The 25,740-nt window shown below is 36.6% G+C and overlaps 3 protein-coding genes across 4 annotated transcripts; 1 reads left to right on the forward strand and 2 right to left on the reverse strand.

The window, feature by feature from the left end:
• Nucleotides 1-459: 459 nt before the first annotated feature.
• LOC113349715 lies at nt 460-5,686 on the reverse strand. Of its 2 annotated transcripts, XM_026593745.1 has the most exons (7): nt 5,236-5,686; nt 4,788-4,980; nt 3,822-3,908; nt 2,946-3,314; nt 1,906-2,068; nt 1,365-1,622; nt 460-1,298 (listed from the first exon to the last, which is right to left on the reverse strand). In XM_026593745.1, exons 1-7 carry the CDS (start codon nt 5,307-5,309, stop codon nt 790-792), a joined length of 1,653 nt encoding a protein of 550 aa, XP_026449530.1. In that variant the 5' UTR covers nt 5,310-5,686; the 3' UTR covers nt 460-789. The 2 variants fall into 2 exon arrangements, with proteins under 2 accessions (XP_026449530.1, XP_026449529.1); XM_026593744.1 differs by having other exon boundaries at nt 460-1,622.
• An 11,908-nt stretch (nt 5,687-17,594) lies between these two features.
• On the forward strand, nt 17,595-23,778 carry LOC113352396 (protein ecdysoneless homolog). The gene is made up of 6 exons (XM_026596220.1): nt 17,595-18,343; nt 18,458-18,463; nt 18,635-18,738; nt 22,978-23,148; nt 23,469-23,605; nt 23,716-23,778. The coding sequence occupies exons 1-6, from the start codon at nt 17,595-17,597 to the stop codon at nt 23,776-23,778; spliced, it is 1,230 nt and encodes a 409-aa protein (XP_026452005.1).
• Nucleotides 23,779-24,271: 493 nt separating this feature from the next.
• On the reverse strand, nt 24,272-25,414 carry LOC113352397 (uncharacterized mitochondrial protein AtMg00810-like). Its single transcript, XM_026596221.1, has one exon. The coding sequence runs from the start codon at nt 25,412-25,414 to the stop codon at nt 24,272-24,274; it is 1,143 nt and encodes a 380-aa protein (XP_026452006.1).
• Nucleotides 25,415-25,740: the final 326 nt, after the last annotated feature.

Raw genomic sequence — 25,740 nt, forward strand, 5'->3', positions numbered from 1 at the left:
TAACCCGCGGGTTTCACAGTACGGGCCGGGTTAACCCGTTTCTTCACAAGCCACTAATTATACAACCCGCGCCCGTCTTGTTTAGTTACCATCCAGGACGGGTGCGGGTTTTCACGGGACGGGACGGGCCAACCCGCAGGTTTTGGCTTGGTTTGCCAGCTCTACTGCCTACAAATGTAAATTGAGCTCCTGCTAACCGTACAAAGGCCGGTGTTGGATTTTTGCAGTAATTATAAAATGCGTTCCTTCGGGAGGATATGAGGAAAATTTATGTTATGCAATTATTGTGACTGGGCCATACCACGAGCCATGGCACGGTTTTCAGTGGTTTTTGAACCACGTTCTGGAAAAAATGTGGAACTAAAACGGTGCAACTACATAATACTAGGGGTTTAATAGGAGGGTCATGGTATAGATAAAGATGACCTAGACAAATAGAATCGGGTAAGCCACATGACATGTCAAATTAAGATGGTTCATTTGGTTCCCTACCTACAAAGTCTTAAAAGTCAGTCCTGTACACAATTTTGTACAGATTCAAACCCAGAGAAATTGGACAGAAAAAAATATAAGCTGCAAAGAAAAAGAGATCACTTAATTGCATAAACACGATGACCTCTAAAACTGACCATGATTCAAGTTTCTACCTTAAATCATACAGAAACACAGCCAGTGCTTTCCCCGCTTCTGCTTCCTTCTTCTTCATCCAATTTCTGAACTCCTCTCTGCTAATTGAACTAATGGTCTAGTTTTCATGAGATTTATGTTAACAATAGTCAAATACAAACCTTAGTTGGCTGCTGCAGGCGAATTCCTCATATTCTCTTTTTCGTTTTCGATGTGATGATTGTCCAGCTGCATTGGGTCACTGACGGCAGCTTCCTCATCTGGTAACTTACTAAGATTCTGCATCATTACATCTTCAATAACCATATCTGGATCTGGCAAAGCTGCCTGATCCTGTTGTTTCCCATACTTGGCTATATCTGCTGCACAATCAATTTCCATCTCTTCAGGCTTAACCAGTTGTTCGCTAGACGAGTTCTTAACCCCTTCTTCACTAGATGAGTTTTTGATCTTGCTGTCGATGGATGAGGTTTTAACTACTTCCTTAGGTGAGTTCTTAACCTCATCTTCATTGGGAGAGCTCTGAACCTTTTCTTCCTTGGACGAGTTTCCGACTACGACACTCGTAACTCCATTTGTTTTCTTGCCTGCGGCGGTCGTCCCACATAATGTAGACGCAGAAGTGACCGCACTGAGAAGAGGAACCTTATCTTTCATTGCAGGTGATAAACCTGTGCAAATATAATGTACATTAGGCCGAGTGCCCGAGTTATTAGGTGTCAATGGTGGGGTTACACCTGGTATTGATGATTTCCCAGCGGTACTTATATGAACAGCACTTTTGGACTGTGCAGCTTTAAGCAGTGATTTGGCAGTCGAAGGAGTGGCAATACGGGCTCCAGCAGCAACAGCAGCTGCTTGTATCATCGGATTCGGGACCACAGAAGCTGCTTTTTTATTGGTTCCCCGAGGTTTTGTCGTGACACTTGATGTTCCTTTCGGTAGGGATAGAGCTGTCTGGAGAGGGATTTGTTGACTGCTGCCTGTAGCTGCTTCTGCAAAACAAGCAGAAACCACCAAATTTGGTGGACCAATTTCAGTTTGCAATAAAAACAGGTAACTTGGAGCTTTTCTTTATAATGGATGTATTACATAAAACTGAGCTTTTCAGCATGTTCAAAGCTATGAAAAGAAATTGTATAAAATACACGATTCAGTTTGATCTAATTCACTAGACTATATACTGATTGCACTCAATCAACTTAACACGCGGTAATATGTAATCATTTTATGTCTTTATTTCTTATTTTAAATGGGAGAGAAAAAGGATCATCGTACCAACTGCACATGCTGCCGATAAGCTACTATTCATGGGCATATTAAGAGCAATCGAAACTGCTCTGCGGGTGGCAAGCTGTTGCTCTGTGAGTTCAGATTGGCTGCCAGAACCTCCAACTGTTTCTAAGTTAGCACTGTTTCTCTTCCTTATGATGGACCACCTCTGCAGATACCAACAAGTACATTACAAATAAAGGAAAATAGAAGGAAATGTGAATTGATTGTTATGCAGTTCAAAAGGTAGAATTCTGATACTGATTGATATGTAAAGCAATAAGTAAAGAATGATTAAGTTTCAGACAAAATTTTTGATTCACAATCAACTGAGATCAGTACTGGTATTCTGGTAAAAGTAATGAGACTACTGATTCCGTTGCCGGGATTTGAACCCGGGCCATCTGGGCGAGACCCAGACATCCTTCCCAGACTAGATGACAACGGTTAATCAAGATGAACAGCCACAACCTGCCATAATAGTCTCACAGCACTAATCTTGCCTTAGGTAAATCAAAATTTAATATCATAATTTGAAGTGATTCTCCTATGCCTGGATGATCTGCAAACTTTTTTGTTATGAAATAAATAAAAATCTCGTTGGAAAAGTAAGAGCTCAAGGGGACCTTACCCCTCGAATTAAACAAAAGGGGTAAGGTCCCGTTGAGCTCTTACTTTTTCCTGTCTACAACTCAGTTCATGCTATTATTACAGGGATGAACCCAACCCGGAATATGAACTGTAAAGAAAACACCTATTGAACCGATCACAGGAATACCGGCTACAGTACCTATCAACCAAAGAGGAATCCTTCCAGTAGTATCAGCCATTTACCCCACTTCCCTCCACCATTTCATCAAGTGGTCATTCTCATTTTAAGACACGAAATCATAAACCATGCTTAAATGGGTTTTCGGATCATAGGGGGCAGTGGGGCACTAATACACCAGTTCATACTATTATTATTATCCATGAAAACTCCTATCTTATACATAATGACGCAAAGAGAAGATCAGTTGAGATCTCCAATGAGAGAGCAAGAAAACCTGAGATAATTGCGAAGCAGTCCTATCACCCTTGAAATCTGCCTTGAGAATGTTAGCCCAATTCCTTTCACCTAATTTCTTCACAGCAGCAATGAGTTCATTATCCTCCTCTAGCGTCCAGGGTTTCCTTTTTCTTCTTGCAGGCTGGCTGCCAGCACTTGGCCCAGTTCCATCCAATCCTTCAGTTGTTGTCACTGCAGGCGATGATTGTTTTTGTACAGAAACTGGAAAAGTAAAATTTATTCTGGATGGCTGGGGATTATCTGATGGACTTTTAGAATCCTGGCAACTAGGTATATTTATAGTCAATGGAGCTTCTACAGTTGCAGGACCTCCTGCATCATCTGGCAAGCCAGAAGCAAGCAGCACCTAACCAAACAAGCAATTGGTAAACGTCAAAGTAGCAAAACAATTATTACAAAAAGAGCACGAATCGAGTCATTTTAAGAGAATATATGCTGCATGGATATAAGTAGAAATTAGCACCAAAGTGCCGAGGAATTCCTAGCTGGGGCATTCACACCCAAAGTTATATGTTCACCACCTTATAGGCTGCGATCCAGATTTTTAAGTAAAACCTATTAACTAAAACTTTGAGAAGAGAATTCAAATTCCAAAACAAAAAAACGGCTCATTGTTTAGCTGACATTGAGAATTTCAGCTTCCAGGCGACAAAATAGACATACTGGCGGACTAACTGAACCCATAACAATAGCATGAAACCACTAACCAGCATAAATAGATAAACAATGCCCCAGATGTGCATTAGGATCATAACATGAAACATGCTTTAAAGTTCCACATCAAGAAGGAATTCACAAGGACTTAATAAATAATAGCAAATAATTCCTTCAATATATAGAAAATGTTTCTTACCTTAACACAAGCTGCAGCCTCTAATGATGCTTCATCACTAGCAGGAGGAAAAGTTTCCAACTCGTACTCCAAGTCACTATCATCATCCTGTAAGAAGATAATTCTTCAAAACGAAATTCATTGCCGTAATAAAGATATTGAATTTTAAATCTGAAAGTTGGTGCAACATTCAGGTGTTCCGGAATCATCTACATTGCCAACCAAATCCCATGAGACATGAGATTCAGATTATATCTTCTATTATAGACAGAAACAATCACTAACCTTAGATATATGACACATCTGATTTTGTAACTGCAACATAATCTACCCTTAAATCTTTCAGACACAAAAATCCAATGACAAGGATGAAGAACCGCGACTTTTTTGGGACTGCCAGATTACAGTTTATTGACTCTTAGTTTCTCTATCCATTGAGCTATATCAGACATCAAAAAACTTATGCTGTGTAAGGGTCTGCCTAATCGGTAAAACACAACTCTTCTGCTTAGGCCGCTCTGCCAAGGCTTAGAAGTACCTCAAAACACGTTTGGGCAGAAAGGTCAATTTAGCTCAAGTTGTAAATAGTTGGGTTTCTTTCAGCTTATATGTTGAGCTAACCTAAATAAACAGAGACTTAAGTTCAAACAAACTACTAGTGAGACCAGGGATCTATCTTCCAATTAATCAAATATTTAAGGTTTACATGTACACGATATACACCCTGCCACGTCCAACATACTTTCGACCTCCACTATCCTGCTTAATGTCCCACCCCAAACAACAAACAATATGGAAAAAGTGTTTGTCTTCTGCGGATAAAACTTTTTCAATGATGTCAAACGTAAACCTAATAAGCAAAAAGATTACTTACTGATTGTATCTAGTTAATCATATGCAGCGAGAACAACGTTTAGCTTCTGATGTGCAAAACCAGCCAAGGACAATACCAAAGACATAGAAATTTACAAAAATTATGAGACTAACCAATGGCTCAGGTTTTTCTTCTACTGTTTCTGGCAGTACACCGCAATAGGCCAAATGTCTCCATAGCATCTGATATTCCCAGGCATTTGAAATACCAGTGGTCGACTTCTTGACCAACACATTCCAATCGATCTTCACATCAGGAAACTGAGCAACTTCCTTAAGTACAGCTAGTATTGTTGGTGCACTATACCTGTGAGGCCATCATAGATATAAATGTCACAATTACCATTGTTAGTACAAGAACAATCGCAATTCCATCCATTATGTACATATAAAAGAATCCGATAAAACACGAATTGGTCTAAAACAATCAACATTCATCAAATGCATATAATACAAGTAATTTCAACCTATTTCAAAACAACCCAAATCATAAAAATATTCCATATCAACTTATTATTAACCCTAAAACCTATTAACTCCGAGGAAATATAATAAAAATTACCTTTTTAAAAGCGATGCAATATCCTCCTCACTGATCAAACCCTTCCGTCTCTTAGAATTGTTAGATGAAGCCATCTTAACATAGATACGAAACTTACATATGCAACCCAAAAACTCTAAATAGTTTAATGAGTATTTCTTTCTTGCAAGATTCTCAGACCCAATCAATTGATTGAAGCCCTAGAAAATAACTTCTATATCGATACTGATAATGGAAGAAATTACGGAAGAAACAAGAACGGCGTGGAAGAAAACCCTAGTTTAGTAGTAATATTAGGGGGAAGAAATCAAACAAAGTCTGGGAAAATGATAGTGATGAAGACTGAACTAGTTTAAAGGGGGTTAGTACATGAGTGAGTTTGGACGAGTTTAATGTATTTTGAATCTTGGGGATTTCGAGTGAGTGTAAGAGAGTGTGGGGAGTTTGAGAGAGTTTGGTGTTTTGAGTGTGGGAAGTTTGAGAGACCCTCCAGAAATCTCTATTTTTTTGAGAGATTTGGAGTGAGGAAAAAATACACTATAAACTCCCATAAACTCCCTAGAACTCCCCCAAAAACACCAACTCCCTAGCATTCTAATTTTAATGACTAACAGGGAGTTTAAGAGTTTCTTTCAAGCTCCCCCACGACTAACAGGGTTTTCTAGGGAGTTTGTGAGACTCTTCTAAACTCTCCCACGACTAACAGAGATTTCGAGATACTCCTTTGAACTCCCCCACGACTAACAGGAAAAAACCAAACTACACCCAACTCCCCCGAGGACTAACACCCTGTTAGTTAATATCAGCAGAAGAGAGAGTGAATATCTTTGAAAAATACCAGAAATTCAGGGGATCCTTGTGGAAAAGTAAAACAAAAAAAAAAAACGGAAAAGAATTAATGGAAATTAATTTAAGATTTTTGTTACGAAAATGCTATTCACCTCCCTATTCTCCACCTCCCTACTCTGCTCCCTCCAATCTACACCACACATTTAGGATTTGAATCACATTCAGGTACAAATGGGGTTCACCATTTTCCAGATGTGGGGTTTGGATTGGAGGGAGCAGAGTAGGAAGGTGGAAAATAGGGAGCTGAATAGCACCACCGTGTTTGTTATTCGGAAAATTTAATATATTTTTCTTATGCAAAAGCCAAATATTATTGAGCCAATATTATTAAGATTAACTTACATTCATAGATAGTTGATCTTCTTTTATAGTTTGACAAAATATATCTGAAAAGTTGTTAGTGTAATCAAAAGAAAATCTACGTAACCTGGAGAAATTTGCGATAACATGAGCAGCGTTATTCACTGATCTTTTTACATAACTAACAGAAAAGCAAGAAAAAGCATTCAACAGATGTCTTATTTCATCTACAATCCCCTGATTCATCCAGTGAACTGCGGGAATGGCCTACTTGATATAGCTAATTATATTGAGACAATCTCCTTCAAAAGTAACTTGTTGCAGATGATATTATCTAGCCCACAATATAGCTTCTTTCACGGCTAGACTTTCAGCCTGTTCAACATTTATTCCTCCATGGAAGAATCTCCCTCTAATGGCTTGGCAGTGACCTGTAGAATCACGAATTATAATACCAATTGCAAATTCAGAAGAATAAGGATCAAATGAAGCATCCACGTTAACTTTGAACACATGTGATGGAGGAGGAGACCAGGTTTGAATTCTAGTAATCTTTGATGAAGTAGTATTACATAAACATCTCTGCATCATATTCTGAATTGAAGAAACAGTTATGAGGATACTTTGATTTTTATTTTGAAAGAGCTTTGAGCAGCGATTTTTCCAAATGTACCATGCAGTGATCATTAGAGTCAGTAACCATCTTTGATTATCCTCCGAAGAGAGAGAACCTGAATCATTAAACCAACTAGCTATCCAAACTGCGATATCAATATCTTGATTATGTATTGATGCTATATTTATGTTCATAGCCAACCAAACAAACCTGGAATAATCACATTGAACTAGCATGTGATGCAACGACTCTTCAGCTTGCAAACATCTGAGACAAGTGGTATCTATATTACTTATATAACTACTAAGTTTGAGTCTTGTTGATACTATATGCTTTATACATTTCCATACAAATAGCTTAATTTTGTGCGGCGCTGAGGATTTCCACAGTTTTTTCCAGTTAACTTGCGGGTTATTAGGAGACCTCAGGTGAGTTTCATTCGGCGGACTTATTAAAGCTTTATAAGTAGACTTAACAAAAAAGATACTATTTCTATTTGGTTCCCAAATAAGTTTATCTTGACCCTGCTGAACCAGATTCATTATAAGGATTAATTGAGTTGTGTCCTCTGGAAAAAGATCAAGGATAAGCTGAGAGTTCCATCTTCTAAGATTTTGTAACGTCAAGTCTGAAACAAAAACTAATGTATCCGGTTCACGAAATGTTTCTTTTGGTATTTTAGGAAATCTAGACTAATTACCCACTTATCATACCAAATTAATATGCTACTTCCATCTCTCACATCCCATCTGTGAAATTTCCTTACATAAAATAAGCCTTCTTGAATACCCTTCCAAATCCACGAAGAATTATAAGGGGATTCTTGTACATGAAGAAAACTAAAATATGGAGAATACTTAGCCTTCAATGACCTGTACCCATGGCTTATCTTCCTCCGTACATAATCGCCAGGCCAATTTGATGATAAGAGCTAGATTGAATATTTCCATATTTCTAAAAGATATGCCTCATTCGTTTACAGGGATACATAAGGCATTCCATGCAACCATATTTAGCCCACGATTAGTTTTATGACCCCACCAAAACTTTCTTTGAGCTGAATCAAGTTTATGAATAACATTCTTGGGTAACCTAAAACTACTCATATAGTGAGTCGGAATGAATTAAGGATTGATCTTACAAGTGTTGATCTAGATGCTTGATTGAGAGTTTTAGAGCACCAACCTTGGAACCTGTTTTCATAAGAATCCTGAATTGACTTAAAGGAAGTAGATTTAGATTTTCCTAAAAGAATATGTAACCCCAGATATTTATCTGAGGTACTGAGCTGTTTCACTCCAAGTGTATGCCTAATGGACATTTTTTCTTCTTCAGGTAATTCACCCATGGAAAAAGCCGATGACTTTGAGAAATTGATTAACTGACCAGAAATGTTGCAAAATTCCTGCAAACATTTTTGTACTTGCACAATACTCGATTGATCAGCACGAAAGAATAAAATACAATCATCTGCAAATAACATGTGATTAATGGATATCGATTTCTTTGCAACTTGAATACCACAAAGTAATTTGTTCTCTTCTGCATGTAACAAGGACCTCACTAGGTATTCCATAGAGATGATGAAGAGATAGGGGGATAAAGGATCCCCCTGTCTCAGTCCTCTAGTAGGAATGTAAGATTGGCATGTACTACCATTCAGTCTTATCGACACTGTAGTTTTTGAAATGCACTGAGAGATAATGGTATGCCAGTCTTCACAAAATCCTAAAGAAGCAAGCATTTTGTCTATGAAACTCCATTCAACTCTGTCGAACGCTTTCGACATATCTAGTTTTAGAGCTACCAAACCACTTTTCTTTCTAGACTTCTTCATGGAATAGATTAACTCATGCGCCACGACGATGTTGTCATTAATATATCTCTTAGGGACATACGCAGCTTGAGTAGGAGAAATTATTTTCTCCATTAGGTTCACTCTCATAACTATAAGATTGGAGATTATCTTATAAGTTATATTACACAGGCCAATCGGTCTATAATCATATGGTGTTGCTGGATGCTTATTTTTAGGGATTAGGCAAGTAACAATTTGGTTTATACTCTGTGGCATGAGTTTAGTTGTAAAAAATTTTTGCACCATCTTGACTACATCCTTACCAACAACTTTCCATTGTGATAGAAAGAATCCAACTGGGAACCAATCTGAGTCCGGTGAATTCCAACTTGGCATATCTCTAAGCACATTAAGAATCTCTTCTTCAGTTGGCATAGCAAGCAAAGAAGCATTATCCACTTGAGTTATTATTGAAGAAATAATATCAAAAGAATCTTGCTGAAATTGAGGGTTTGTAGTCTTAGCAATAGAAGAAAAATGATTAGTAAGAAGAGCTTCTAAGTCTTGATGAGAATCTCTAAGAGATGATATGTGATTTCTAGACCTTTTTCGTTGGCTAAGGCCTTAAAATAAGCAATATTATTGTCAGAATCCTTTAACCAACGATCCACCGATTTTTGTTGCCAAAAATCCGCTTCTATCTTTTTCCAATAATTCAACCTTTGAATAGTAAGATGAATCTTCTGAGAGATGGCATCACTATATGGCTGTTCTTGGAGAAAAGATAATTGATTTTTAATATATTTTAAGTGTAAACCAATTTTGCCAAAATATTCTCTATTCCACCTAGAAAGTTTCCTCCTTGCATTAGATAACTTTTGAGACAAATTAAGTTCAGTTGGAGAGGAATCCCAAGAATTAACAATGATTTCAGAGCAATTTGGATCTGCTAGCCGACATCTGTAGAACTTCCACACATTTCTAGTCTTAATATAATCCGATTCAGTGACAAGTAAGATAGGTCTATGATTAGATCCTAAAAATGGAAGATGCAACAGTTTAAAATCTGGAAATTCTCTTATCCAGTTGGAATTATGAAGAGCCATATCTATTCTAGCTCTTTTGTGGCCTTTACCATTTAATATGTTAGACCAAGTGTGCTGAGGTCCAGCATATCCTAAATCCATGAGTCCAGCATCATTTAAAATGTTGCCAACCCAATTATCTAGAGTACTCACACTAGTATAAGCATCTGAATTACTAATATGGATATTTAAATCACCCAGAATAACCCATGGTTGAAAGACATTTTCACTAATCTCCTTAATAAATTCCCATTGTTGCTGCTTAAACTCAGAATGAGTAGACCCATACACACAAGAAAGAATCCATTCTTATTTAGAAGGGTTACTGGTGACTAGTAGGTGAATCATATTATTCTTAGCACAAACAATATCATAAGGAAACCCATCTTTCCAAAGTAATGCAATTCCACCAGATAAGCCAATTGAACTAATAAAGTGAACATTAGGATAATTATATTTTTGAACCAGAAATTTGGCTTTATCTAAACCAGCTTTCGTTTCAACTAAAAACACTATATCTGGATTATGCATTTTTATAATGCCTCCTAGATGATCTCTTGTGTCCTTCCCAGCCAGACCTTGGACATTTTATAATATGGTTTGGGGAAAGCTGGTTTTTAGTCTCAGACAATTGACTTTCCGTTAACATGAGTCAAAATATACAATTTTTTCTTTCTTTTTTTTTCTCAAAAAGAAGAAGGAAGAAACCCTCTTACACCACGAATGTAAATTCAACAGACTTCCTAACTCATTTCCTTTCCGATTGTTTTGGAGATCGAAAATGTTACAATATCCTGTTGCGTTGGCTGCCCACATTACATAAAAACCTAGTAGATAGAATAAATTAGGGAGATTCTAAAATTTATGGCTTCCACAAACATTGTTTTGGAAGTCATTACTAGTAGAGTATCTAAGTTTCCTAGTTTCCACATACATTCCTTAAGCAACATCGAAGCAGGCATGGAATCACTCTGAAAAGTTAGCTCATGACTACTCCATTTTGGTGCCCACTGGAAAGTCGTTTCTGCTCATCTTCTTTCTAATTCTTCTCTACTATTGCAATTGGAGGTAGCTCCCCTGACTTCAATTGTGTAGCCTTCAAAATCAGTAAGACTTATACCAATACCAGAAGAAGATATATGGTTCATCATGGTCAAGGCTATACTGAATTTGTAAGCCATATTTGTTTCATCATGTTAAGAAAATCATCATTTTTGGGTTGTAATATAAAGTTTGAAGGATATTGTAACTTGAGGATGTTATATTAGAAATGCTACTTATAAATTTAATTATCTTATTTGTTGCAAAAGCACTATTTTGTTTTTCCGTTCTGAAGACCCAATTACATCTGGATTTCCAGATGCGCCTAGTAATGATACCACAAACCCCATGCTATTGCATCATGAAACCATTTTTTTAGTATTAAATAACCAAAAATTTAGCCAATTATGAAAAATATTATTATTTTCAACCACATAGTCCGTATTGAAGTTTAGGTGTATCCAAACATGTTTTGTAAAGTTACAAGTCATAAATAAACGGGTTAGAGATTTCTCACTACTATTACAAAAGAGTACTGGTTGTGTTTATATGGGGAATGAATGTAGTAACCCTCAAACCATTTGGTAGGATATCATTAGATGCTTTACATATAAAAGTTTTAACCGGGGGGTCCAAACTTTATTTCAGTCCTTGCTCTTCCAACTTTGAAACTTAAATATACAACTTAACTCTTATTTTTTATAAGTTTTGGTAGGAGTATAGATTCATCAGTGACCATTAGAATAACTCGTATCTTTACCTCGTGGATGTATATACCAACTTAATATCTGCAACTAATTAAGTAATTAATTATCTATGATTCATACATGATAATCATTGTTTTAGGGGTAATTTGATGTTAGGATTACTTGTTCTAGTCATGGCAAGTGCAACGCCCTTTCCTAGAGAAGTAAGTGATAGAAAATCCTTTCCAAGGACATTATTTCCTTCCTTTTATAGACTATCCTAAAACCCATCTTTTCTATGACATCATGGCACATATTCTTTGAACTTCCTTATTTACCAATACTGTCACTTCTCTCTAATCAGCCTTGTTATTTCCTTTAATTTCTTTCATATCCTTTATCTCTATGGATAATACCATAGGAACTTGGGCTTAGTCCCCAAGATTTTATGTACTTCATGGGTTTGATCCTCTTTTAAGAATGCCATCCCCTTATTAATAGGTGGTTATTTTTCAGTTATCAATATTAGTACCCTGATTATTCGACTAGTTATCAAATTAGACCAATAGTCATAGAGTATTTCCCTGAGTGACCAAGTCCCCAATAGATGGCATTTTGATTACCCCATATCTCTTGGGATGGTTCAGATCTTGTGACATGTCCCACGTCTATCTATATTCCGATAGTTACCACTTTTACATAACCACATTTACAACTTCTGTCAGAGGTTTCCTATATATACCGGAACCTTTCCTTTACTGCATTTAATTTTTCATTGTTTATATCTCTTTTTCCCCTAATGTCGACCAACTCCCCTAAAAGCGCCCAAAACGACGAAGATGCGAAAGAGGAAGTGATTATATATAAAAAAAAAAGTAAGCGGAGTCAAGAGAGCATTTTGGAGAAGAGCGGATACCTGAACCGACGGATGGAAAAACTTATATGATTGAGGAGTTTCTTAGGAATCCATGCTTGATGCGTGCATTAAATTCTAGAGTTATCAACACTGGTCAGAGGATACCCCCACAGACGACTACCTCGTTGGTCGTCTCTTCAATCCCTACATCTTTCCATATTCTTCTCCTGGATGGCTCCTACACTCAGAACCGGACGAGCCGACGTTTTTTCTTTTTTACAATCCCCGCGCATGACTGTTCAACGCGACAATTATTACCTTCCTATTACTAACTTGCGCTTTACGACGGAGCCTCATATTTCCTGGCCACATTGGTGGGGTATATTCTTTCCAACCCTAGCTGAAAAGCGGGGGTCTAACAACCACACCCAATATTTCGTTTAGGAAATTTGTATGGACAACTCCAATACAATTCCAAGAGAATCAACTAGACAGCCAGACTCAATCACAGAAAAATATCCAAGAGTTATATCTTTGTTTCTCAATGTAGTCAACAAATCAAAAAGATAGAAGTCCGCGAGCCTGATTATTATGAGAAACAACTTGGATGGTACCAAAGACCAATATCCAAGTGTCAATCAATTTCAATCAACAACCAAAGGTTGGATTTACCAAGTGATTGAACTATGCACAACCTGTGATATATATTTCAATTACATAAAAATATAATGTGGAAAAGAAATAACACAGACACCAAAAATTTTGTTAACGAGAAAACCGCAAATGCAGAAAAACCCCGGGACCTGGTCCATATTTGAACACCACACTGTATTAAGCCGCTATAGACTCTAGCATACTACAAGTTAACTTCGGACTGGAATGTAGTTTATCCTTAACCAATCTCACACCAATTAAGGTACAGTCGCGTTCCTTACGCCTCTTGAACCACGCCGGATTCTGCGCACTTGATTCCCTTAGTTGATCTCACCCACAACTAAGAGTTGCTATGACCCAAAGTCTAAGACTTGATAAACAAATCTGTCTCACACAGAAAAGTCTATTGAATAGATCCGTCTCTCATAGAAATACCTACGAGTTTTTGTTCCGTATTTTGATAAATCAAGGTGAACAGGAACCAATTGATACACCAGGATTATATTCCCGAAGAACATCCTAGTAGTATCAATCACCTCACAATAATCTTAATCGTATGGTAGTGAAACAAGATATTGTATAATCACAAATGATTAGACGAAGATGTTTGTGACTACTTTTTATCTTACCTATCGGAGATTAAATATCGAGCAAATCTTAGAGAAGATAATACTCAATACGATGGAACAAAGTCATATCAGAACACACAACTACAGAGAAAATAGTTGGGTCTGGCTTCAGAATCCCAATGAAGTTTTTAAGTCGTTAACCTATAATGGTTTTAGGAAAAAACCTAGGTTAAAGGAGAATCGGCTCTAGTCGCAACTAGTATCACACATGAGGTGTGGGGATTAGGTTTCCCAGTTGCTAGAGTTCTCCCTTATATAGTCTTCAAATCTGGGTTTGCAATCAATGCTACCTTGGTAACAAAGTATTCAATATTCACTGTTAGATGAAAACCTGATTAGAGTCAAGCTAATATCTTTCAACCGTTAGATTGAACTTAGCTTGTTATATACAAATGAAATGTGACTTCATTTAGATATGGGTAACCGTACCTAAACGTGTACACATGGTTGGCTCAACAATAGTTAACCGCAGTTAGCCATATGAACACTTTCATATCAACCTTATTCATCTTAATCACAACTAGTTCAAATGATTCAAATGAAACTAGTTCAAGAGTTGTTCAATTGTTTATATTCTCATAGAAGTATACAACAATTGAAGCAAAATCGATTTTGATTCACTCGAATCAATTCATGAACATTATAGCCACGGTTTGCAAAATATTGCATACTTTATTATATAAATGTATTTGACTAGGAATAGAAAACTGTATGATAATGAAACTCCAAATATAGAAAATGTTAGCCAAAAAATACTGTGGTTTACTAGACTGTGCAATTGTAGAATCAGGGGATGATGCATAATTGTAGTTATGATTTGAACATCATCCTATATTTTGAGGTGAAGGGGATAAAAAATTAAAACCACAAGGATTAAGGAGATTCATTTCAGTCTACCAGAAAATAATCAGATACTACTTTGTTATGCTAGAGCATCAAAAGATAATCCTGTATTGGCATGCTTTTGATTTATTGGAAGAAATAGTGACAGTGAATGTGTGGGAACAATGGCTTGTGGTCTGGGAATTGCAACAATTTTTGTAGCAGAGATGATGGCTTTGGTAATGGCAGGTGAATGGGCAGTATCTAAATCTTTCTTGAATGTAATTTTCAGTCTAGATTCGCAGGCTATTTTGAAGGCATTTAATGGTAATGCAATTCCTTGGATGATTCTTAACAGATGGAAGAAGGTAATTTCCCAATTGAGAAGTGTATCTTTCAGACATGCTTACAGAGAAGCAAATTTTTCAGTTGATAAAAATTCAAAAAAGGAGCTTCTTTGAGCAGGGGCGAAATTGTGATATATGATAATAAACCAAGCTTTATAGGAAGTATGGAAGATGAGAATACTACATACTTTACATTTTATTGAAAATATAAAGAATTTTTGTATTACATTTTTGTTATTTTGAGTGTAATAAAACTAAGCATTGGAGTGTCTTGGCTAGTTTTTGTTTGGAAAAAATTTAGTAATAAAATTATATGATTTAGAAAATAAAATAATATAAATGTATTTGTTCATGAACAAACCGATTTTAGAACTTAACCCACTCAAGTATGCAAACGGGTGCACATACCTAAGTAGTCGGACATGGTCTGGGTTCGCCAGTATGAGAACGAGTACGCATATTGTCGTACATGGCCAACCTCAGTTGAATTCCCGAACTTGAACTCTTAAGCCGGTATGCATACGGGTATGCATACTAAGTTCCCAGACTTCAACTATTAAACCAGTATGCATACTATTGTCCCCAGACTTGAAATAGCTTGCAACAGTTAGCATACAAGTACGCATATTGTGTTATATCCAATCAATGGTTAATCATTGTAAACTCCATGTTAATCATTGAAACATTCTTGGAAGACGGGAATAGCTGTCTCACACAAACTATTAGCTTCAAAGCAATTTTCAAGTGATTAATAGATCAATACGAAACATTCCGAGTCTACATCAAATGACTGTCTCACACAAATCATGTAAGATGTTACCAGGCGATTTTCACATGATCATCTTTTGACTTTCGTCAAGAATAAAGATGAACTTGGTTAAAGCGAAAGATTACCAACACATATTTCGAGAAATATGTAGGCGAGTTAAATTCAGCTCGAAATATCAAATGTGTATAATATAAAGTCTATATAGCTATATGACTTTTGTATCAATAGGAGATAGAATAGAAATAGACTTCTAAGTGATAAGTGAGGTCAAGTCTCCGCATACCTTTTGTTGATTTAGTTCCACAAGCTCCCCTTAGTAGTTATTCTCCTTCAATCGATGAACGTCGTGAAGTCTAAATCTCAACTACACATTTTATCCTAATCCGAGACATAGCTATAAGTATACTAGAAATCAAGAATTATAGTTTTGGCAAATAAACTTGACAAACATATTATTTTGTAATCAATAAGTATAATGACACAATATACTTAATCTTTGTTATCAAAGGTTCATTTTATCTTCCATCAATACTTGCATAATGACATAATAAATTTAACTTTTGACATATATGGGACCATCATAGTTTACAGACGCAAACACACATATCCCATAATTATTTTTTGCAATATATAAAACCAGTAAAGATTAATACTGCAAAATCATCTTCCAAATAAACTTTAGAATTTAAATAAATAAATCTAAAAACATTGCAAGATGAAAATCGTTGGCAATAGCATGCGTCGTCGGCCACCACCTTTCTATCAATACTGTCGTAATTTTGTTGTTGCGTTTTCTACGCTTCACAATATAAAGTGTAAGTCGGGGATATCTTTCAACCATTTCTCGGACGGCGGGGGGTAGACCTTCATAAACACCTTTTAAGTCTGAAAATCCACCTCTCATTCTATAATAACCCTCAGACAGCTCATGATGCCCCGACACATGACCTTGGACTAATGATGGAGCAGCAACGACATATTTTGAGTATAATGTACATTTGTGGCAGGACGTAGTACCGGTCATGTCTTCGATCTCTTTTGTGCCTTAAAGTATTGACCATTTTTTTTTATCAACTGGCTCATTTTGTATCAAGACTTCGTTTAAGAAGAAGAAAATTTTGTTTAAAAGAATTTTAGAAGAAAAGATAGTAGTGGTGTGAGTGAAAATGAATTCCGATGAAAAAATTTATAGGTTTAAAAATATAGCTGTTGAGAAAAAAAACGTTGGAAATTTGACCATTGGCGTTTTTCCTTCTCACGCCCGCGGTCGAGGATCAAACGCCATGTGTAGTCTTCACACACGAGCGGGTGCTCCTCGATCTGGCGCTTGATGATCAACTGACCATTTTTTTCCCCATAGTGAAAAACGTGTTTGGCCATCCATGTGACTCAACAAAAGGTTTTATTTGGCCATTGCCACAGGAATTTCCCTGGAACCGGCCATAATATAATTTTAACTGTTCAAATGGGTCGGTAAGCGGGAAACACTTCCCTCCCAAGCCCACTTGACGAGAAGTACCATTTTGAATATTTTAAACAATAAGAAAGCTTCCTTTAGAAGCTTGATCATGCATAAAGTTGTAGTTCATCTTCATCTTCATTTTCAAAGACCACCATCACCACCGCCACCATGTCTGAGGTTGCCTCACAAAACACAGTTTTCTACGCAATATTTCCGGACGAAATCCATGGTCTGGCAAGTCCATGGTCTGATTCCCTAACTGAAGATGAGTATCAAGAAATTACTTCTACCTTATTTTCACTTCACCTTAAGATTCTTGATATAATCTCTTGTTATGTTACTGATTACATATGAGAACATGAACCGTTCACTCTTTTTCCCTCTACTATTCTTAATACTCCAAACCCTAACCTTGAAAATATCCCCTGCTTACATGGACAAACTAGGTTTGGTACTAACTTTGAAAATGAGTGGTTTTATTGTCTTTCTTCTCACTGAAATCTCTAGAAAAATTCCTCAAGTTAAAGTTAGGGTTTGGGATTCTCACGTTGAGTTTCTTTTCTTTGAAAGTGCTTCATTTCTTCCTAGTTGGCTAACCCCTGAGACTAGTAAAAATAGGGTTTTTATTAGATTCGGAGAAGTTAGTATTGTGCATGAAGGGAATATGTCTCTGGGTTCTAGATTAATTGAAATCTTAGGGTTTTCGAAATCTCCCACTTTTGATGTTGGTGCACCAATGTATGTTCGGTCAGCTTTTAAAAATAGGATCTCTGAGTATCTAGAGAGAGTGAAATTGAATATGCATCAGATTAGGGTTCAGGTTCCGATTTCCATTGCAAAAGTTTTGCAACATGAACCTTGTTTGATCTCTTTGGCAATTGAGGTGTTTTGCAATAGAGATGATGGTGATTTAATGAAGCTTAGTCAGAAAATGGAAACATTTCTGAAAGGGACTGAATCTACTGTTGATGGTGATAAGAAAGAAGAGCTTGTTAGAGTTTCTGTAAGAATGTCTAGGGCAATGTATGTGAAATTGGTTAATCAGGAAATTTTCGAGGCACCAAAATGCTACCCGATTCCACCAAGAATTGATAGTTCACTTTATGTTGAAGCATTATTGGGTATGAAAATTACTTGTGGGTTTGAAATAATGTATAAGAAAAGTATTCGAGAAGGAAGAGGAGGAAAAGGGATTGCTACTTTGGAGTCTTTCAAGTAGAGTTTGAAGAAAAATGGATATGTTAAAGGCCTTCCCTCTGGATCGAACAAGCGTCGTCGACTTACAAAAAGGGTGGAACAATACTACTTAAAGAGTTCTGTGTTTTCTAGGGAAAGGTATATCCTGTTTTCAATTTAAGATCATTTGTTTTACAAACTCAGAATATTGGCTCATACTCTTTTTGTTTTTTTTTTTGTAATTTTGAGGCTTTTTGTGTTTGCTAACTTTTTTCATGTTTGGAGTTGTAAAAACGTTTCAGTTTTATGCATATTGTTTTTATATTTCAGGGAAACGATGAATGGACCAGTTAGTCGAATTGATGAGCTCTTGTTTCCCAATTCTTCTGTAGAATTTAAGGGTCTTGGCCTTCTTCCTTCAGATGATGATGCTTGTTGGTTAAACTTCAACATTAAGCCTAAGATAATCTCTAACAAGTTGGTTAGGATAAGAAAAGGCAATTGATGTAATCCTAAGGGAATTAGAAGTCATCTAATTCTAAGAAAAGGAAAGACATGTAATAAGGTAATAGGACTAGGAAAAGGAATTCATAGTTCTATATATATATGATCACCAAAGTTGTGATTGATCATATGAGCAAGATTAGAGCTTGTGTTTAGTTTTGAGAGATTTTCTAAACATCAATAAAGAGAGTTGTCTTTATATAAGCTAACTTTCATCTTGAAGTTTCCATTAATTGGTATCAGAGCTTGTTTCTGAGCCATGGAAAACGAAACCACCATTGTGGGTGCAAAACAGTTCACGCCACCATCAATACAAGTTCCAATCATCAACGCCACAAACTACACAGTATGGGCCATGAGAATGAAGGTACTGATGAAAATCTACAAAGTTTGGGAAACAATTGATCCTGGTACATTGGACCCAGACAAAAACAATGTTGCCATTGGATTACTCTTTCAAGCAATACCAGAATGTCTTGTTCTACAAGTTGGTGAACAGAAAACTTCAAAGAAAATTTGGGATGCAATAAAGGCACGTAATCTCGGAGCTGATCGAGTTAAAGATGCCCGTCTGCAAAACTTAATGTCTAAATTTGAAAGAGTGAAGATGAAAGACACTGATACTATTGATAGCTTTGCAGGAAAGCTATCAGAGATAGCCTCAAAAGCTGCGTCACTTGGACAATCCATTGATGAAGATAAACTGGTAAAGAAGTTTCTCAATAGTTTACCAAGATCCAAGTATATTCATATCATAGCTTCTCTCGAACAAGTCTTAGATTTAAAGAATACTAGCTATGAAGATATAATTGGAAGATTGAAAGCATATAAAGAGAGAATCCTCGATGAAGAAAACAATGGAGAAACTCAAGGAAAACTCTTGTACACAAACTCTTACTAACAAAACTCTGCGACGAGAGGAAGAGGTCGTGGAAGAGGTGGTAGAGTAAACAGAGGCCGAGGAAGGGGAGGAAGGTTTAACTCACAAGATAGAACAACAAGTCAGAATGATCAAAACCAAGGGAAAGAAAATAAGGATAGATCAAACATTATTTGTTACAGATGTGATAAACCATGACACTTCTCCTCTGTATGCCCTGAAAGAATACAAAAGATGGAAGAAACAAACAAGAATGAAACAAGGAAAGCAGATACAGCTCTTTTCATGCACGAAGTTGTATTCTTAAACGAAGGGAAACTAATACCAAAGAACTACGAATCAAAGGACGGAGAAGAAGGAATCTGGTATTTAGATAATGGAGCCACCAATCACATGACTGGTAAGAGACACTACTTTTCTGAACTCAATGAGAAAATTAAAGGACGAGTGAAGTTTGGGGATGGATCTTCTATAGAAATTGAAGGGAAAGAATCAATTCTATTTCAGAGCAAGACCGGAGAACAGAAGCTTGTCACAAACATCTACTTCATCCCAAACTTACAAAGCAACATTCTAAGTTTAGGACAAGCTACAGAAGTTGGATGTGATGTTAGAATGCGACAAGATTATCTAACAGTTCATGACCCAAGTGGAAGACTTTTAGTTAGAGTCTCACGCTCACAGAATAGACTCTACAAGATAAGTCTCATGATTGGAAGGCCATTGTGTCTGAATATGAGACTGGAAGATCAGACATGGAAGTGGCACGCAAGGTTGGGACACATAAGTTTCAGAACCTTAAAAACTATGTCTCATAACAAGATGGTTCGAGGGCTACCACAGATAAACGATGAATCAAGGATCTGTGAATCATGTTTAGTTGGGAAACAAACGCGTCAAGGTTTTCCAAAAGCAACAACGTTCAGAGCCTCAAAGCCATTAGAGCTTCTTAATGCTGATTTATGTGGTCCTATTACACCACAAACCCTTGCAAATAACAAATACATATTTGTTATTATAGATGACTTCTCAAGATATATGTGGTCTATTCTTATGAAAGAAAAGAGTGAAGCATTTGACAGATTCAAAGCTTTCAGAAATATGATAGAAAAAGAGATAAAAGAGGAGGTCAAAATTCTTAGAACTGATAGAGGAGGAGAGTTCACTTCCTTAGAGTTCAACAAGTTTTGTGAGTCAAATGGAATAAAAAGGCAACTCACAGCACCATATACACCACAACAAAACGGAGTGGTGGAGAGGAGAAACAAGACTCTAATGGAGATGACAAGAAGTTCTTTAAAGGCTATGCAGGTACCTAATTATCTATGGGGAGAAGTTGTACGACACTCCACATACCTAATAAACAGGATACCTACGAAAGCTCTGAAAGACATGACTCCATATGAAAGTTTGCGAAAGAGAAAACCAAACATATATCATTTAAGAGTGTTTGGTTGCAAAGCATACGCAAAAGTTGATTCTGCAACTCTTAAGAAACTGGATGATCGATCTCAGACTCTTGTGAATCTAGGAATTGAGCCTGGATCCAAAGCTTACAGATTATTCAATCCAACAACGAAAATAATGATAGTGAGTCGAGATGTGGTATTCGATGAAAAAGAAAACTGGAACTGGAAAGAAACTAATGATGGACCAAGTAGGGATCCAGGAATGTTTTACATGAGATGGGGTCAAGTAATTGATGAAGGTGAAGGACCCATAATCATCAATACCAATGGAAACAATGATGTTAATCAAGAAGAAGAAGAGAATAATGAAAACACTGAGAATAACGAAGAATTAAAAGAAGAAGAAGAAGAAGAAGAGATCGATGAAATAACTCAACCCATTCCACTGCGAAAATCAACAAGACAGATAAAAAAGCCACAGTATCTGGAGGATTATGTTCTTCAAGCTGCAGAAGAATGTGAGATTATGCTACTTTCTGTTAATGATGAACCAAGGAATTTTCAGGAAGCAAACAGAAGAGAAGAAAAGGGAACGCTTCTTGTGATTGCAGTCTATGTAGATGATCTATTTTTGACTGGCAACTCCCTTAAGGTGATCAATGAGTTCAAGAGAGAAATGTCATCAAAGTTTGAGATGTCAGACCTCGGAAAACTCACTTATTACCTTGGCATAGAAGTCCATCAAGGAGTAGATGGGATTCAGATTAAACAAGAAGCTTATGCAAGGAGAATTCTGAAAGAAGCAGGACTTGAAACTTGTAATCCAACTAAGATACCAATGTAGTTTGGACTTAAAGTTTCAAAGGCACAAGAAGAAGCAGAGATTGATTCAACGAGTTATAAAAAAAACGTTGGATGCCTAAGATACTTATTACGCACAATCCCGGACTCGGCTTTCTCTGTGGGAGTAGAAATCCGTTATATGAAGAGTCCACGCAAGTCTCATGGTGATGTAATAAAGCAGATATTGAGATATCTAAGAGGAACAATCAGTTGTGGATTGAAGTATGGTCGAGGAGGATCAAAAGGAATTGTTGGGTATAGTGACAGCAGTCATAATATTGACCAAGATGATGGAAAAGGTACAACTGGTCATATATTTTATCTAGGAGAAGCACCTATTACATGGTGTTCACAGAAGCAAGACACTGTAGCCCTCTCATCCTGTGAAGCTGAGTTTATGGCTGCAACAGAAGCAGATAAACAATCAATATGGCTTCAAGAACTTTTGGGTGAAATCAAAGGAAAAAACCTGAAAAAGTTCTCATCAAGATTGATAATAAGTCTGCAATTACACTCACTAAAAATCCAGTGTTTCATGGGAAGACGAAACACATTCACAAAAGGTATCATTTCATACGAGAATGCATCGAGAAGGAGGTCATTAATGTAGAACACATACCTGGAACTGAGAAGAAGGCAGATATATTGACAAAGGCATTAGCTCGGATCAAGTTTGAAGAAATGAGACAACTGATTGGAGTACAAGATATGTCACGGGTAAGGTTGAAGCTTAACGGGGAGAATGTTGGTTAAACTTCAACATTAAGCCTAAGATAATCTCTAACAAGTTGGTTAGGATAAGAAAAGGCAATTGATGTAATCCTAAGGGAATTAGAAGTCATCTAATTCTAAGAAAAGGAAAGACATGTAATAAGGTAATAGGACTAGGAAAAGGAATTCATAGTTCTATATATATATGATCACCAAAGTTGTGGTTGATCATATGAGCAAGATTAGAGCTTGTGATTAGTTTTGAGAGATTTTCTAAACATCAATAAAGAGAGTTGTCTTTATATAAGCTAAGTTTCATCTTGCAGTTTCCATTAATGCTTGGCTTTATGATGAAGAGGACAAGTCCAAGTTGGCCATGTTGGAGAGACAGAAACATATACAACTTTTCGAGTTTAAAAGTGAGGCCAAAAAGGACATCGAAAAGACATGTGTCGATCAGTCTACTGAAGAAGGATCATCTTCAGAAAGTGATTCTGGTAAGTTTCCCTGTTTCCTGTCATGAAATTGATATCTCTATTATGCTATGCTTTTTGAATATCTATCCTTTCTCTTCAAACTTACAACTGCACCATGACATTTCTCTTCTTTCTCAATGACTTACGCTGCTACAAGTTTGAGCTATCTTCTCTAGGTAGTCGTCTTGTTGGATGATTTTAATTAAATAAATTATTGCAAGTGTTTAGATTCTTTAAACAGTACTTCCCTGAAGAAGTGACTGGAGTCCAAGTTGCTTAAGTATGTCTCTTTGCTCAAACTGTTGATGACTGATAACTCTTACATGATTGCATGCAAACAGATTGGGATGGAGTTCCATTCGGCTATGATAGTGATTTTTTATACGACGACTTTACAAATCCTTTCTTGGATATCTATAATGAGGTTGGTTTTTTATACGACGACTTTACAAATCCTTTCTTGGATATCTACAGTGAGGTAAAGACTAGTACTTCGTTGGAAATGTCTGCTTTTATAACTAAGTTCTGATACCACAACGTGATAATTTTGACTGCAAAAGTCTTAACTTATCCGTGTTGCAATTGCAGGATTCTGATGATGAGTTCAACCCCTTAGAGGCTGCCATCTTTGCTGGGCTCATGGGAGGATAACATCTCCCTAGTGATCGCCGCAGATGTAGATAAACCTCGTCTCTTGTGGTTCAGAACTTCAGATGTTCAACATTCTGCACGTTTCATTTTATACATTGTCGTCAAGCTTGCATCTGAGTGGATTGGTATTTGATTAGTATGTGACTCTGTTGCAATATTGGGTTTTGGGATTTCTATCTCACACAACTGTGTTGAGATTAATTTCATTATTTTGTATATATACTTGTGCATATACATTGAATGAGTGAAGATCCTAATACTATAATTACATCAAGATAATTAAATTTATTCCTATAGATAAATCAAAGAAATTAAAACTAATTACATCAATATTATTTTTTGCATGTACTAATCTTTGTTTCCATATTCTACATTGCATGTATTCAGTCACATATTATTCTTTGCATGTACTAATATTGTTTCCATATTCTTCATTGCATGTACTTAATATGTGTTGATCTTCTTATATATTTGCACGTGTTAATACCCCCCCTCAAGTTGGAGCGGTAGAGCCTGAACAAACGCCCAACTTGCCAACTAGACGACCAAATTGCGGAGCTCCCAGAGGCTTAGTGAAAACATCAGCCAGTTGATCAGACGACGGAAGATGTTTTGGTAGAATCAATCCACTTATTAACTTTTCACGAACAAAATAGCAATCAATCTCGATGTGTTTAGTACATTCGTGAAATACCGGATTTTGAGCAATAAGAATTGCTGCTTGACTATCACAAGAAACAGTGATAGGAAGAGGACAAGAAATGTGCATGTATTTGAAGAGATAAACTAACAATTGAAGCTCGGCAGTTAGATTTTCCAAAGCACGATATTCAGCTTCAGCTGATGAACGAGCCACAGTAGGTTGTTTCTTTGATTTCCAAGAAATTGGACTATTACCTAAGGTAACAAATCTAGTGGTAGAACGACGAGTAATTGGGCATCCTGCCCAATCAGAGTCAGTGTAACCATGAATAGAAGGAGAACTGGATGAGGACAAGAATATGCCATGTAAAATGGTTCCCTTGAGATATCTTAGAATACGATGAGCAGCATCCATATGAGCTGATCTGGGATGTTGCAAAAATTGACTCAGATAATTAACTGAGTATGTGATATCTGGTCGTGTTACCGTAAGATATAACAAACGACCTATTAAACGACGAAAGCAGCTTGGATCAGTCAATTCCGTACCATCTGTAGGAAGCAACTTGAGTTTTGTATCCATTGGATAAGTTGATGTACAAGCCCCTGTGAGGCTGGAATCCTTAAGGATATCAAGAATATATTTTCTTTGACATAGAAATATACCATTGGATGAGCGAGAAACTTCAATTCCCAAAAAATACTTCAAACTACCAAGATCCTTGATTGAAAAATGAGAAGCGAGACGCAATTTGAGAGAATTAATGAAGTTATTATCTGTACCAGTGATGATAATATCATCAGCATAGACAAGAAAATATATAGAGGTTGTACCACGATGATATGTGAAAAGAGAATTATCACATAAGGATTTAGCAAATCCTTCAGATAACAAAACTAAAGAAAGCTTCACAAACCATTGGCGAGAGGCTTGCTTTAAACCATAGAGAGACTTTTTGAGTTTGAAAACTTTGGACTCACCTGGACGTGCCATACCTGGTGGAAGCTTTGATTATTGATTTTTTATGGGTTGTAGTAATGAAGGTTCAAACTCTTGGATTTGTGAAGGATAATTTTTTTAGACTTAATAAAAAAGATAAATATATACAATAAAATATTAACAATGGTGAGAGGTACTGGGACTAATGATTCGGCCAATCTTCATAAAATAGGGCTCAATGAATTATTCTCGACAATAATCGCTCAAAACATAAGTTATATGGACTCTTATTTTGCCAAAGTAGATTCTCAAAAAATTGATTGTAAATGTTTAGCATGGAACATCAAATCACCTAAGCTAAGCATGACCCATCTAATCAA

The sequence above is a fragment of the Papaver somniferum genome, chromosome 2 (genome assembly GCF_003573695.1).
Source record: "Papaver somniferum cultivar HN1 chromosome 2, ASM357369v1, whole genome shotgun sequence".
NCBI lineage: Eukaryota > Viridiplantae > Streptophyta > Magnoliopsida > Ranunculales > Papaveraceae > Papaver > Papaver somniferum.